This window comes from Erinaceus europaeus, chromosome 4, assembly GCF_950295315.1.
Source record: "Erinaceus europaeus chromosome 4, mEriEur2.1, whole genome shotgun sequence".
NCBI lineage: Eukaryota > Metazoa > Chordata > Mammalia > Eulipotyphla > Erinaceidae > Erinaceus > Erinaceus europaeus.
The window spans coordinates 71,754,731-71,772,093 of NC_080165.1; the positions used below are offsets into that span (position 1 = coordinate 71,754,731).

Consider the following 17,363-nt stretch of genomic DNA (forward strand, 5'->3'; position numbering starts at 1 on the left):
AAAGCATCCAGAAGGACAGAAATCATTAAAATTAGAGCAGAAATAAACAACATCGAAAATAAAAGAACCATACAAAAGATCAATGAAGCCAAATGTTGGTTCTTTGAAAGATTAAACAAAATTGACAAACCCCTAGCCAGACTCACCAAACAAAAAAGAGAGAAGACTCAAATTAATAGAATAGTAAACAATGGAGAAGATATCACAACTGACACCACAGAAATCCAGAAAATCCTGTGAAATTTCTATAACGAACTATATGCCACCAAGCTAGAGAATCTGGAAGAAATGGAACAATTCCTAGAAACCTATGCACTTCCAAAACTGAACCAAGAAGAACTACAAAATCAAAATGCACCAATCACAGACAAAGAAATTGAAACCATTATTAAGAATCTCCCCAACAACAAAAGTCCTGGACCAGATAGCTTCACAAAAGAATTCTACAAAACTTTCAGGAAACAGTTAATACCCATACTTCTTAAGCTTTTCCATAAGATTTAAGAAACAGGAATACTCCCTTCCACCTTCTATGAAGCCAACATCACCCTGATACCAAAAGCTGATAGGGACAGAACAAAAAAGGAAAACTACAGACCAATATCTCTGATGAACATAGATGCCAAAATATTAAACAAGATCTTGGCCAACCGGATACAGCAACATATGAAAAAGATTGTTCATCACGACCAAGTGGGATTCATCCCAGGAATGCAAGGATGGTTCAACATCCGTAAGTCAATCAATGTCATTTGCCCATCGATAAAAGCAAAGACAAAAACCACATGATTATCTCAATAGATGCAGAGAAAGCCTTTGACAAAATCCAACACCCATTCATGCTCAAAAACTCCACAAAACATGGGAAATTCCTCAAGATAGTGGAGTCTATATATAGCAAACCAAAAGCCAACATCATACTCAATGGACAGAAGCTGAAAGTATTCCCCCTCAGATCCGGGACTAGACAGGGCTGTCCACTGTCACCGTTACTCTTCAACATAGTATTGGAAGTTCTTGCCATAGCAATCAGGCAAGAGAAAGAAATCAAAGGAATACAGATTGGAAGGGACGAAGTCAAGCTCTCACTATTTGCAGATGATATGATAGCATACATAGAAAAACCTAAGGAATCCAGCAGAAAATTACTGGAAGTTATTAGGCAATACAGCAAGGTATCAGGCTACAAAATCAATGTAGAAAAATCATTGGCATTTCTTTATGCAAACACTAAATCTGAAGAAAAGACATCCAGAAATCACTCCCATTTACTTTTTCAGCAAAATCAATCAAATACCTAGGAATAAAGTTGACCAAAGTAGTGCAAGACTTGTATACAGAAAACTATGAGTCGCTACTCAAGGAAACAGAAACTGATACCAAGAAATGGAAAGATATCCCATGCTCAAGGTTGGAAGAATAAATATCATCAAAATGAATATTCTCCCCAGAGCCATATACAAATTTAATGCAATACCCATCAAAGTTCCACCAAGCTTCTTTAAGAGAATAGAACAAACACTACAATCATTTATCTGGAAGCAGAAAACACCTAGAATTTCCAAAACCATCTTGAGGAAAAGAAACAGAAATGGAGGCATCACACTCCCAGACCTTAAACTATATTATAAAGCCATCATCATCAAAACAGCATGGTACTGGAACAAAAATAGGCACACAGACCAGTGGAACAGAATTGAAAGCCCTGAAATAAATCCCCACATCTATGGACATCTAATCTTTGATAAGGGGGCCCAAAGGATTAAATGGAATAAGGAGGCTCTCTTCAATAAATGGTGCTGGGAAAACTGGGTTGAAACATGCAGAAGAATGAAATTGAACCATTTTATCTCACCAGAAACAAAAATCAACTCCAAATGGATCAAAGACCTGGATGTCAGACCAGAAACAATCAAATACTTAAGAGGAAAACATTGGTAAAACAGTTTCCCACCTAAACCTCAAGGATATCTTTGATGAAACAAACCCAATTGCAAGGAAGACTAAAGCAGAAACAAACCAATGGGACTACATCAAACTGAAAAGCTTCTGCACATCCAAAGAAACTATTAAACAAACAAAGAGACCCATCATAGAATGGGAGAAGATCTTCACATGCCAGACATCAGACAAGAAACTAATCACCAAAATATATAAAAGCTCAGCAAACTTAGCACCAAAAAAGCAAATGACCCCATCCAAAAATGGGCAGAGGATATGAACAAAACATTCACCTCAGAGGAGATCCAAAAGGCTAACAAACATATGAAAAACTGCTCTAGGTCACTGATTGTCAGAGAAATGCAAATTAAGACAACACTAAGATACCACCTCACTCCTGTAAGAATGGCATACATCAAAAAGGACAGCAGTAACAAATGCTGGAGTGGCTGTGGGGACAGAGGAACCCTTTTACATTGCTGGTGGGAATGTAAATTGGTACAGCCTCTGTGGAGAGCAGTCTGGAAAACTCTCAGAAGGCTAGATGTGGACCTTCCATATGATCCAGTAATTCCTCTCCTGGGGTTATACCCCAAGGACTCCATAACACCCAACCAAAAAGAGATGTGTACTCCTCTGTTCATAGCAGCACAATTCGTAATAGCTAAAACCTGGAAGCAACCCAGGTTTCCAACAACAGTTGAGTGGCTGAGAAGCTGTGGTATATATACACAATGGAATACTATGCAGCTATCAAGAACAATGAACCCACCTTCTCTGACCCATCTTGGACAGAGCTAGAAGGAATTATGTTAAGTGAGCTAAGTCAGAAAGATAAAGATGAGTATGGGATGATCCCACTCATCAACAGAAGTTGAGTAAGAAGATCTGAAAGAGAAATTAAAAGCAGGACTTGACCAAATTGTAAGTAGGGCACCAAAGTAAAAACCCTGTGGTAAGGGGTAGACATGCAGCTTCCTGGGCCAGTGGGGGGTGGGAGTGGGTGGGTGGGATGGGTCACAGTCTTTTGGTGGTGGGAATGGTGTTTATGTACACTCCTAGTAAAATGTAGTCATATAAATCACTAGTTAATTAATATGAGAGGAGGAAAATTAATTGTATGTCTCGAAGTTTTTTAAAACACAGACTGAATCTTTTTAATATATAGGTATGCAGACTGTCTCAAAAGCCTAGACAAGTAGATCAGAAGCAACCAATAGCACAGCTATATAAAAGATACTGGGTACTGTACAGCAAACCATAACAAAAGGACTTTTCAAAGTTAACCCAATTACCAAATAATGTGATGATAACATTAACTATCGATTGTCTTTTTGAACCCTAAGACAGCAGGAACCTCACATCTCCACTATAGAGCCTCTACTTCCCTCAGTCCTGGAACCCTTGGATAGGGTCCACTTTCCCGTATGCCTCTCCCAATCCATATCAAATAATATTGCATCTGCTGATCACAACCTAATCAACGCAACGATTGCCACCTCAACATGCTTCACTTCAGACTGTGTTCAGAGACTTCAGGTGTGGAATGACAACCCTTCAGCTTCATTACTTACTTGGGTGAGACCTTTCCTTTCATAGTATACTCTAATTCCATCTCAGGTGGTTCACTTTTTTTTTTGTTACTTTTTTTAAATTTTATTTAAGAAAGGTTTAATTAACAAACCATAGGGTAGGAAGGGTACAACTCCACACAATTCCCACCACCCAATCTCCATATCCCACCCCCTCCCCTGATAGCTGTCCCATTCTCTATCCCTCTGGGAGCATGGACCCAGGGTCATTGTGGGTTGCAGAAGGTAGAAGGTCTTGCTTCTCTAATTGCTTCCCCGCTGAACATGGGCGTTGATTGGTCAGTCCATACTCCCAGTCTGCCTCTCTCTTTCCCTAGTAGGGTGTGTCTCTGGGGAAGCTGAGCTCCAGGACACATTGGTGGGGTCTTCAATCCAGGGAAGCCTGGCCGGCATCCTGATGACATCTGGAACCTCGTGACTGAAAAGAGAGTTAACATACAAAGCCAAACAAATTGTTGAGCAATCATGGACCCAAAGCTTAGAATAGTGGAGAGGAAGTGTTAGGGAGGTACTCACTGCAAACTCTAGTGTACTTCTGCTTTCAGGTATATATTTTGCAGTAGTTTATGGATACATGTGAAGATATGCTCTCTCTCACAGAAACTGGTGTATATCTAGGTTTTGGGACTTTGTTAGATAGTGAACCACCTGAGATGAAATTAGAGTATACTATGAAAGGAAAGGTCTCACCCGAGTAGTGAAGCTGAAGGGTTTTCATTCCACACGTGAAGTCTCTGGACACAGTCTGAAGTGAAGCATATTGAGGTGGCAATCATTGCATTGGTTAGGTTGTGATCGGCGGATGCAATATTATTTGATATGGATTGGGAGAGGCATACGGGAAAGTGGACCCTATCCAAGGGTTCCAGGACTGGGGGAAGTAGGGACTCTATAGTGGAGATGTGGTGTTCCTGCTGTCTTAGGGTTCAAAAAGACAATCAATAGTTAATGTTATCATCACATTATTTGGTAATTGGGTTAACTTTGAAAAGTCCTTTTGTTATGGTTTGCTGTACACTACCCGGTATTTTGTATATATCTGTGCTATTGGATGCTTCTGATCTACTTGGTCTAGGCTTTTGAGAGAGTCTGCTTATCAAATACACAGCCTATATATTAAAAAGATTCAGTTTGTGTTTTGAAAAACTTTGAGACATACAATTGATTTTTCCCCTCTCATATTAGTTAACTAATGATTTATATGACTACATTTTACTAGGAGTGTACATAAACACCATTCCCACCACCAAAAGACTGTGACCCATCCCTCCCACCCACTCCCACCCGGTGGTTCACTTTTTAACAAAGCCCCAAAACCTAGTCATACACCAGTTTCTGTGAGAGAGAGCATATGTTCACACGTAACCATAAACTACTGCAAAATATATACCTGAAAGCAGAAGTATACTAGAGTTTGCAGTGAGTATCCCCCTAACACTTCCTCTCCACTATTCCAAGCTTTCTAAAATAAAAAATACGTAGGTATGGTGGGGTGGGGGTGGAGGAGGAGCCTACAGCACCAAAACATTTTTTAAAATAAAAAAAACATACTATCTTTATTTATTGGATAGACAACCATAAATTGAGAGGAAAGTGCAGATGGAAAGAGAGAGAGACAGAGAGACACCTGCAGCACTACTTCACCACTTGCAAAGCTTTTGCCTTCCAGGCAGGGACTGGGTTCTTGAACCCAGGTCTTTCATACTGTAACACTGTAACTGTGTGCTCAACCAGATGCACTGTCACCCAGCCCCACAAAACTTTTTTTAGTGCTTTAAATGTAGTTGGAACCAGGCTTAAACCTGGGTAGCAATTGGGGCAAAGCACTCTGCTATCCATGTGAGCTACTTTGCCTGCTCTAACTGTCCTACTTTGCAGATGTGGAACTGAGGAGCTAATAAATGGTGTAATTCAAAACAAAGGGAAAAAAAATGGTAGTTTCCACTATCACTTCTTTCCATGGAAAAATATTGTCCAAGTGGTCTGTGAACCACAGAGGGACCGGATATCTAATTTGTAACTAAATGGAAAAAGAGAGCCATTTTCTTAGATTTTTTTTTCTCTCAGAAATGAACATATTTTTTTTATCTTAGGAACACTTTGGCTTAAGTAATAAAAATCACTCTTCAATTCCTTTTTCTGAAATTTCTGACAGACTTAAATCTTAGCCTCATGATGATATGTCAAAACAAAATAGCTAGGAAAATAATGGCAGCGATTTTGTCAATGGTTTCTGTGCCCCTTTGAATGAATGAGTCATTGCTCCTTAGCAAAGCAGTAAGAGAAGCATGACTGAAAATTAACAAGGCATTTTTGAAGTCTTGTTCTGTCTTGGAATTAAACACATCCACCCTTTTACCATAATTCCTAACCCTTCTTCATATGCCTTCTAAGACATATACACAACCTAGTAAAAATTTTAGGAAGCAATTGTATAAGTAAGCACAGTTATTATTATTACTATTCAATTCTATTTAACAACCCAAAATGAGGGGATGTATTTGCATCATCTCTTGGAAAGCACAGGGAGTTGAGTTTCCTCTCTACTCAAAATCAATCAGCTATTTCTAAGTATAAAGGGAAGGAAAACACCTTATTTCTCTTATAGATAGTGCAATGTACTTTTCTGAGTAAGATACAATTATTAAAATTACCCTTGATAATAAACATAGAGACAGCTGTACTTACATTACAACTACAACTATGTTGGCATCATGATATTACTTCCACGAGTATTGATAAATTACAGCCCTATGACAATTAATTTTTTTCTTCTTCTCTCAAAGTTTGGTAACATATGGTATGAGTTCTACCAGGTGTGCTGTGACCTAACCACTCACTCAGAGTTAGATATCTGATGAAATTTGTTTTTTTGTTTTGTTTTGTTTGTTTTTTATTATTACCCTTTTTCATATTCCTTCTTGTGAACGCCTCTGGCAGTTGTTATATATACAGGTTACCTGACATTTCTCATGTGCATTGTACAGTGTTAAGTACAGCTTGTTTTTCATGTTGCTATGTCTCATCTCCCTAGCTATATTATAAGACATTCAACAGCATTATATATCTTTGAATCTCCCAAGGTTTAAGAAAGTGGCTTGAATTAAAATACAATTTAGGGAAATATAGCATATATTTGGTTAGTTTTTATCGAATTAGAGTAATACTATGTGTTTGATAGATATTTGTCTGGTTGAATACTACTTTTTTTTTTAATTGCCACCAGTGTTATCACTGAAACTCAATGTCTGCACAATGAATCCACAGCCTCCCTCTCTCTCTATATATGTGTGTGTGTGTGTGTGTGTGTGTGTGTGTGTATTCTTTCTTTTATTGCTAGAAACAGGAAGAAAATGAGAAAAAAAAGTAATGTAGGGAAAGAGAAAGAGTGACATCTGCACCACTGCTTTATCACTCATGAAGTTTACCCCCAGCATGTGGGGACTGAGGGTTTGAAATGGGTCCTTGTGCATGATAACATGTATACACTACCAGGGACATGACCACCTGTCCCCTGCAATAAAGTATTAATCAATATTCAGCTGGACCTATGCTTTACATTAATTTTCAGTGACTTTTTTCCATTAGTAATCAAGACAAGATCATGACACTGTAGTCAACCACTACCCTAGGTAATATGAGAAACACACACACACACACACACACACACACACACACACACACACACACACACACACACACACACACACCATAGTTTCTATTACTGAGGAGTCTATAATTCACTTCCAAGTCTCAAGTACTGCCTCTTTATGATTACTTTATCCTATTCTTCTCCAAGTATGTGTTTGTGAGCAGGATAATTTTGCCAGAGATTATGGCTAGGGTTTTGTACTGAAATTCAGGTTATGTCAGTTAGAATAGTGATCCAGCCACTAGGCATCCACTTGTGAGATTAGGGACCATGGAAAATTAAGGCTATTTGCTTTGAGGAGAATGGGTACAAGCATATCCTGTTGTTTTGCATCATCAATTCTTAGAGGTGTGCACTGAATGCTGGAAAAAATATCACTACAATGCATCTAACTCATCATTTAGCAAGCAGCCGTTACTGAAGAATTCTAGGAGCCCATGCTGATTTCTTCTGTTTATTTTTCTGCAAACTCACAGACCAGATATCTCCAGGGATAGACTTAATGGGAAGAGTTCCCTTCCTATGTATATCCAGTATATTCCCAGATACCCCAAAGTGTCCAACAAGGAGTTTCTCCATCAAATACATTTTTCAGAACTCCCATTATTCAAAAGAAGAATTTTTTATTCTCACTTTTTTTGTTTGGTAGTCAGTGGAAGTACTGAGTACCTATGTAATAAATTCAGTAGAACTTTATATGTGAAAGATTTTCATACTTTCTCAGTAGCCTGAATTCAAAGGGTTGACAGCTGTGAAGTCACAAGATTATATATTCATAGTGAACTTTGCTTTAAATGAAACTTTCTCTGAATCACTGGGTATTTGGTACATGAGAAAATAAATTGGCTTCTGGTACGGAAACTAAGAATGACTGTAATTTTCTGGGGATTATACTCAGAGTTTCTGGGATTACATTTCCAGTTCAAAGATCTATCTTGGCATACATTGTCCAAATGAAGTCATTTACTTTCCTAAACAACTTTCTACTTTATCTGTTTTTCAAAACATAATGTTTCATGGTCTAGACATTTTTTTAAAATAGTAACAGAATAATTAGAAACTTTCAGGAAAGAGAAACTTAATGGAAATCTAAATTAAGGAGTCTTTTTTTTTTTTTTTCAGGTAGAGAGAGACAGAGGAAGGGAGGAAAGATACCTCAGCACTGAAGCTTCCTCCACTGTGCCAGTGGCCAAGCTCAAACCTGGGTCACCAGTATGACAGAACAGATGCACTACCAAAACGATCTCTCTTGCCAGCCAGACTAAGGAGTTTTTATTGTTATATTTATACAACACCTATATATTGATGTTATTTATTTATTTGGGGTAGAGACAGAGAGAAATTAAGATGAATGGGGGACATCGAGAGGGAGGTAAAAATAGACAGATGGATAAATGATAGATAGACAGATATATAGATAGAAGACACAGATGAAGCTTTCCCTATGCAGATAGGGACCAGGGGCTTGAACATGGATCCTTGCACATTGTAATGTGTACATTCAACCAGGTGCGCCACCACCTGGTCCCCTTTATGTTGGCTTTTATGACAAAAACTTTGCCATACTTCAGACTCAAACATTACCAAAGGAAAAACTTAGCATCATGTCCTCAAACTTATCATGGTCCTGTTCTCTATACCCACCACCTCCTCTATTCACCAAGATTCAAAGTTACAGTTGTCTTCAAATTTGTCCTCTCAATTGATATCCATTCTTTTTTTTTTTCTTTATTGGGAGGGATTAATGGGCTACAGTCAACAGTAAAACATAGTGCTTTGTACATGTATAATATTTCTTAGTTTTCCACATAACAATTGAACCCCCCTCTGGTTCTCCTCTGCCATCATTTTCCATGACACAAACACTAACCCCCCACCCCAGAGTCTTTTACTTTGGTGCAAAACACCAATTCCAGTCCGAGTTTTGCTTAGTGCTTTCCTTTCTGATCTTGTTTTTCTTAAATCTCCACAGGGTGGTATTTGTGCCTCTCTCATGCTATATTCAATGCAGTTATCTATAAAAATAATATCCTCCCTGCATTCTACAAAATTCTGTTTATTAAGGGCTAAGAACATACTTAGTATTCTCTGAAGTTTCAGAAATGCTCAGGATGCTGCCTTGCATATAGTACAAGTAAATACATTTGAGAAAGTAAAATTTTTGAATAAGTAAGATAATATTGACTGAGTTGGAACATTGTGGCATCCTCTACTACACCTATTTTTTCTTTTTTAACTTATATAATTTTTATTTATAAAATGGAAATATTGACAAGACCATAGGATAAGAGGGGTACGTAATTCCACACAATTCCCACCACCAGAATTATGTATCCCATCCCTTCCACTGGAAGCTTCCCTATTCTTTATTCCTCTGGGATTATAGATCAAAGATCTTTATTGGGCGCAGAAGGTGGGAGGTCTGGCTTCTGTAATTGCTTCCCCACTGAACATGGGCATTGATAGGTCCATCCATACTTCCAACCTGTCTCTCTCTTTCCCTAGTGTGGCAAGGGTCTGAGGAGGCGGGGATCCAGTATACATGGTGGGGTCGTCTGCTCAGGGGAGTCAGGTTGGCATCAGTGTATCATATTATACCTATTATACCTAAACTTAAGAAATGTCTGTAAGAATCAAAAGATACCAAAATAATATAATAAGAACTCATTTTAGGATGAAACAGAGGGGCTGAGCAGTGGCACAGCTGGTAGAGCATAAATGTTACCAAATTTGAAGACCTGAGGTCCACACCTGCAGGGGAGAAGCTTCCTGAGTGGTGGAGTATTGTTGCAAATGCCTCCACTTTTTTTCTTTATTTTTCTCCCCATTCTCTATCTTGCTCTGTCTCACAACCTTTATTAAAAAAAAAAAAATAGATCATGGAGAAAGGTGTAGTTGTATAAGCACCAAACCCCAGCTATGACTGTGACACTGGTGGCAAACAATAAAAAATAGGGCCAGGCAGTGGTACACCTGGTTAAGAGCACACATTATAGTGCTCAAGGACCCAGGTTCAAGCCTCTGGTCCCCACCTGCAGGGGAAAAGCTTCACAAGTAGGGTAGCAGGGCTGCAGGTGTCTCTCTGTCTTTCTCTATATATATTTCCTTTTTTACTTATAATTTACCTTTGTCTCTATCCAATAATAAATAAATAAATATGAATAGAAATAAAAAATATATAATAGTTATTAGTTAATTCTTGATAATTGCTCAATATTACAAACTTCAATGAAAAGCATTTTCTGTCTTGGGTTTCAAACATTCCTAATTCAGTGTCAAAAATGTCAAATATCATGAACTTTAATTGTTACTTCGGATATGTATAAAGGGATCTGACCAAAAAGGTTTTAAAAAGCTATGCTTTGGGACCAGGTGATGGTGTACCTGGTTGAGTGTACATGTTACAAAAAGTTTCCAGAGACGTCAGGCATGGAATGTCAACCCTTCAGCCTCATTACTCGGGTGAGACCTTTCTTTTCTTATAGGATTCTCTAATTCCATTTCAGCTGGTTCACTTCCTAACAAAGTCCCAAAATCTAGATATAGACCAGGTCCCATGAGATCGGGCATATGTTCACATGTATCCATAAATTAGGGCAAAATATATACTTAAAAGAAAAAGTGCACAATAGTCTGCAGTGAATCAGTGTATGCAGCAAGCAAGTAGAAAGACCTAAAAAGACACCATAAAGTTCATAATGAAATAGTTTCTACTTAAACCTAGATATCCTCCTCACCTACTTCCTATTACACTACCCTCAGTCACTCCAAAGCTAACCTTATCAAAATAAGGACGGCAAAAGCTGAGTAAGGGCAAGAGACTGGCATACTTTTAAGGAAGACTCTTTAGTCACTATCAGGCCACCCCATTATCTGGGGCCCTAGTCAGGGAGTCCTGAGACTCCCAAACAGACCTGATGATGGGCCTCGACCTCGAATAAATCCCTCTCTCCATTGTTCCCAGTCATTTCTATCAGTAACAACACAATTGACCCCCCCTAGAACACAATAGACACAATAGAAGTGGTAATTGTGTGGAACTGTACCCTCTTATCCTATGGTCTTGTTGATCATTATTATACAACAACAATAACAACAACAAAAAAACACAGTGAAGTCATGGCACCCGTAGAATATAACTAATATACCTAAAATAGACTTTCATGTTTCTTCCAACATGAAGACCCCATATCTCATCTACTATATTCTTACCTTTAGGTTCCTGAGTATTGAACAATTTATTCTGCTTTATATCTTTATATCTTTTTTTTATATATTCTGCTTTATATCTTTATATCTTTTCAGCCACCAAGTTGAATGATGCCAACCTGACTTCCCTGGACAGATGATCTCACCAACATGTCCTGGAACCCCACCTCCCCAAAGGCCTACCTCACTTGGGAAAGATAGAAAGAGGCTGGGGGTATGGATTGACCTGTCAATGTCCATGTCCAGTGGAGAAGCAATTATAGAATCCAGACCTCCCACCTTCTGCACCCCATAAAGATCTTTAGACCATACTCCTGAGGAATGAGGAATAGGGAACTTTCCAATGGAGGGGATGGGATGGGACATGAAACTCTGGTGGTGGGAATTGTATGGAATTGTAACCCTCTTATACCACAATCTTGTCAATCATAAATCACCAAGTAAATAAATAAGAAACACCCCCCCAACTTTTGCTGGTTTCAGAGCTGCTTCAAAAATGTAAAAATAACATGACAGGTAAAGTAAACATGATGTGATTTTGCTGTTATTGGTGCTTTTATTTATCATTTTATGCCCCTAGTGTGTTGATATTTGGTTACAATGTTCAAAGTTAGAGTTGAGTTGGGTAAATCAACATTAATGAGCTTTAAACAAAGAAATCAAGTCAAACTACCTTAAAAATATTGAATAGTGTGTTTATGTGTGTGTATGTGTGAAGTATTATTACTTTAAAAGAAACATTCATTAGCTAACATAACAGGAAGTAGACTAGCTTTTAGAAAATGATGGTTTCATGGCACAATGATATAACATGGATATATATGTTGCATTGCTGTAGTTATGGGTTCTTTCCATAACTCTATTCTTCTATTCACAGACTTTGCTCAAGCAAAAGACTTGCTTTGCTTGGACTCACTGTAGTAACAAGTGGGACTTTATATTTTCTTTTTCACATTCAATAGGAGAGGTGAAAAGAGATAGCTCACTTAATTATGGAGGAAAGTCTCCTTTTTAGTTTCATAGCTCACTTTAGATAATTTATTCACCTCAGGAAAAATAGCTGTCTCCAAGGAAACACTGGCCATCAGTTTGCTTACTCCTAGGCTTCTAGAACAGCATGGAGAGGTACAGAATATAAAAAGCATATTGTTATTAAAAAAAAACATAGAGGAAAGGTGGAATTGAATAGGTGCTGTGGGGTATCACAATTGTAAATATGAACTGACATGTTCAAATGCTAAAAATAACTAAATTAAAAAACTAAATTTATTCCATTATACATTTTTTTACATTTTTATTTATAAAAAAGAAAAAGTGACAAAAACCATAGGACCATTATACATTTTTAAGTATATGTAGTTGCCCAGGTATTTAGCTGAGGGCCTGGCAGAGGGAAAATGCTGAAAGAAGTTTTTTGTTGTTGTTGAATAAATACATATAAAATACTTTCATTAAACAATAGACATGTGTTACAACAGAGCCTTAAAGAGGAGCCCCAGACACCATTTAAACCTAACTGTAAATAATATCAAGAAAAAGATTTTATAGAATGAAACTATAATATTGAAAAAATAAGAGTGCAGCTCAACCCCTTTTGAATCATCCCTATATGAAAGCTGAACATTTGAGTCATAAGCCCTGCTTTCATCTGGCAGCTGCAGCTGCAACACTTTGCTCTCATGAGGTCACCTATCAGAAGCCATGATGGGCATTCCCACAAAGACTTTACACAATACAACTCACCAACTAAACAAAATATGGTCCCCTAGATTTTCCTGTAGTTCAATAGCAAAGAAGAAGGAGAAGGAGAAGGAGAAGGAGAAGGAGAAGGAGAAGGAGAAGGAGAAGAAGGAGGAGGGGAGGAGGAGGAGGAACGGGAGGAGGAGGAGGGAAGGAATAGGATTAAGCCAAAGCTTCTCTACTCTGTGCCATCATCCTTCTGCAGATATTTTTGGGTAAATGTGACCCAGCTGTCTTACTGACCTTCCAGGACACTGGTACTTCCCAGTTCCAAATGCCAAGAAGCCATCCAAGAAAGCATGTTTCTCTAAATTTGCCTCTTTCCAACGTTCCTGTGGGAAGAAAGCATTTTTTTTTCCAAAATCAGCCTTATGTAAATAAGCTTAACTTTAGTTCTCTAGGCTAAAAATGACCTTGTACCGCTAATCCTTGCATATAAAGTTGCAGGGTTGTTAGTAATTTTTTTCCAACCTGTTATTAATACCAGACACAACTGTGTTTTGGAATGTGAATTAATAAATAAAAAGATTTAAGAAGGATTCTGTTAAGTGGTAAATGTAAGTGATAATTTAAATCAACTACAAACTTGACCTCAAAAGAGGAAGAATATTTATAATAAGGTCTCAGCCTCCATCATAAAATTTTCCTTGGTAGTAACTCTAATAAGAAGACACCGATAATCCTACTCCTCTGGGAAAAATCTTAGGATGTAGAATGACTACATTTGGATGTCCTATTTGACAGTTTTAACCAAATGCAAAAATGGACTAACTAACTTCTTAAGATTCAACTCAGCCCTGATAACTCCCTTATTTTAAGAAATAGCAGCACAGTTTTCATCTGCCTTATTGTGATATTTGGTGTTTCTTGGAAACTAGTAGCAGCAGCAATTACCTAAAGAACATAAAATGTTCTTCTATCAGAATCAAGTGTATTTTAACATGTCCTGCTGTTGATTTCAGACAAAATTATATTTTAAAGTTGGTGAAGTTTATTCCAAAAACTTCTGATTTGCAAATGTTATAGCATCTATATTGTTAGTTTAATCTGTACTTTGTTGGCAGAATTTGGTTCTTAGTTACCAAGACCTATTTAATTTATGAGTTATTTATTTATTTATTTTCACCAGAACACTACTCAGCTTGGGTTTACTTCTTGGGGGAAGTAAACCTGAGACCTCAGAGCCTCAGGCATAACAGTCTGTTTGCATAACCATCATACTATCTACCCCCAGTAACTTATGCCATGCAGAAAGGGAAATAAAAACTAAGGGATAAATGCATACTGAAAGTGATAACTTACAGGTCTGAATGTCTCAGGCTCAGGAAAATACTTGGGGTTTCTATGTAGCCAAAATGGAGACAGCACCAGTAAGTCACCAGCAGGAACAATATAATTCTATAACAGAAAAAAAGTTTCCAACTTATTATTTGAAATATGCTCTAAACAGGTTTTGGGACATTAAGAATAATGCTACAACTACATTATAGGAAAGATAGACATATTTTATAAACAGTGATGATAATATATGAAACTCCTGTGCAGTTTCCATTTTCCATTAGGCACTGAGGGATTTCTGATTCTTATCATTAGTCTCATGTACATATATATTCAGTTGCATGAGAGAAATATTAGATACATAAGAAAATTTTAGAAGCTAGTGTAAGTTCATTCTAATGCAGTTTCTATTGGGTTTGCAGCAAATGAGCTTGAAGACAGGGACCATGGGGGTGGGGTGGGATATCTGGCCATAGTGGCCTAAGGACAAGGGCAGTGGGTAGCCTGGCCCTTGGAACACTCCTAATTGTATCAAAGAATAGGCAGTGGATTTTCTTTTCACTTTAGAAGAAGCTGTTAGGACAGAAGAAATATGAAGACAACTGGGGAGGAAAAAACAGAACAAGACAAATGGTGTGCATTTATTTGTTGGGTTTTGTATTTGTTGGAATGTTCAAAATAAACCATGGATTTCCTCAATCATCAGAATCTACATGTTGCTTCTTTATTCATGTCTTAAAGGGTCACCCTTATATCACCAGGCTCAGAAATTACAGGATAGGGGAGTCAGGTGGTAGCAGTGGCTTAAGTGCTCATGGCGCACGTGGCGCAAGTGGCGCAAAGCGCAAGGACTGGCTTACGGATCCCGGTTCTAGCCCCTGGATCCCCACATGCAGGGGAGTCACTTCACAGGTGGTGAAGCAGGTCTGCAGGTGTCTTTCTCTCCTTCTCGCTGTCTTCCCTTCCTCTCTCCATTTCTCTCTGTCCTATCCAACAACGACATCAATAACAATAATAACTACAACTACAAAAAAAACAAGGGCAACAAAAGGAAATAAATATATATAAAAAATTAGAAAAAAAATAAATTATAGGATAAAACATGATTCTTGATCACCCTAAGAGCTACCAATTTTACTGAGGTGAAATTAACTAACATTAGAAGTCTTCAGAAATGACAACAGTATGAACTCAGCAGAATTCTGAAATGTCTTCAAGATAGTGGCAAAACATTAAAACTACATATATAGAACACCAGCACTTACAATTATAAACATGTCATTTAATGGATAAGGGGAGTGAACTATCCAGAGTCATGATTTTTCTAACCAGGAGAACCTTTATTGGCTTCAATGATAGCTTGGGCTTTAGCAACTTTAATACCAGAAGTACTGGAAAGTCAGATTCAAAGTGAGAAACAAACTCAATCTTTTATTGATGTCTGCCTAACACTTTTAAAGTAGAAAGAAACCTGTGAGATTCCAGTCTTGCTTATTCATTCTACTTGTGCTGGAAGGAGAGATCACAACAACTGAATCAGCTACAGAGGAGCTCTAAAGTGGATTTGGGAGGATGAGTGGGGGCAACTCCTGCCTCCAATGCCTACCTCATGCACCTCTCTCTCTCTCTCTCTCTTTATCTCTCTCTCTCTTTCTCTCTCTCTTTCTGTCTCCTCCATGGTTATTAGCTGGGCCTGCACTATGAATTCACTGCTCTAAGTCAAAAAGGGGGCCATCTTTTCTTCCCCCCAATTGTTGTTATTATTGGATGAGGACAGAGAAAGATTGTGAAGTGACCCCCCTGCAGAGATCCTCCAACCAGGATCCTTACGCCTGTCCTTGCGCTTCACACTATGTGCGTTTAATCTGGTACGCTACTGCTCAACCCCTGAGCCCCCCCACCCCTACCCCCACCCCATGCTTCTCTGTAGTAGTTGTTAATATAACCGCTGAAAGCTCTAAAAAAATAGTAGGGGACATCCAATGGTTTTTCAGGAAAAGAATTAATATTAGCAACCTTTCTGGTGGTTAACAGGAAAAAGTTCCTTTGAAGCAAGAAGTGTCATACTGATGAGTGACACAAAGAAATGTGAGAGCTAGCCAGCTTTATAGGACGCTCTGTGTAACTGGAAATCAGAATGCCTAACAGTCCCTGTTGTTGTGTAAACAACATGTTGTTTAAACAGATGAAGAGACCATCAAGTGATTACACAAATGTCACAGAAATCCAGAGAGATAATCCAACCTGTTAGAGTACATGATGGGCATGCCCAAGGGTTCAGGGGTTCACATTCAATCCCTAGTCTCAACATAAACCACAACTAAGCAGTGCTCTGATCTTTCTGTGTGTATCTCAAAATAAACACTCAAAAAACCTCATCAATCCAGGGCACAAATCAGTAACAAAGACACGTCATAATATTTCTATGTGGCAATAGCTGCATCTCTCAAGTAGATGAGAATTGAATTTGTCAGCATACTTCATAAGGATACTGTGAGTGCTGCTAAGCTGGAAAAGAGACTTTCTTCAAGAGGGAATACAAGGCAGGACTTTATGTTATAACTCAAGAAGGATGTTGAGACCAAAGGAATGTGATTGAAAGGAATGCAGAATCTTGAAGAGAAAGGAGTCCTTAAAAAGGCAAAGCATCTATAAAGAGAAGGTCTAAAGTGCACATGTTTATTCCTAGCTCTTAGCCAGGAGCTTAGTTACAAAAACAAACAAATAAATACCTATAAAAGCTAAAGAGCAGAACTAGGAATACCAAAGGAGACCCCCCCCCCCCCGGGACCAAAACAAGACAGGACTAGAATGACCACAAGAACCCACTAAATCACTGGTGAGTACAAACACGTGTGGCTGGTGACAGAGGAGAAAGGGGCCTAAGGAGAGATTAAGTGACTGCTAACAGTTCAGCAGTTTATCAGTTGAGACACCACCTCCAGTCTGCT

At 38.3% G+C, this 17,363-nt stretch overlaps 1 protein-coding gene across 1 annotated transcript in view; it reads right to left on the minus strand.

Annotated features, from left to right (window-relative positions):
• Nucleotides 1–17,363, minus strand: part of LOC103119449 (24-hydroxycholesterol 7-alpha-hydroxylase) — a 116,403-nt gene that overhangs the window by 26,544 nt on the left and 72,496 nt on the right. The window contains exons 10-11 of the mRNA XM_060189920.1: nt 14,437–14,532; nt 13,378–13,466 (exon numbers count right to left, since the gene is read on the minus strand). Of these exons, the coding sequence (XP_060045903.1) occupies nt 13,378–13,466; nt 14,437–14,532 (185 nt within the window). The remainder of the gene's footprint in view (nt 1–13,377; nt 13,467–14,436; nt 14,533–17,363) is intronic.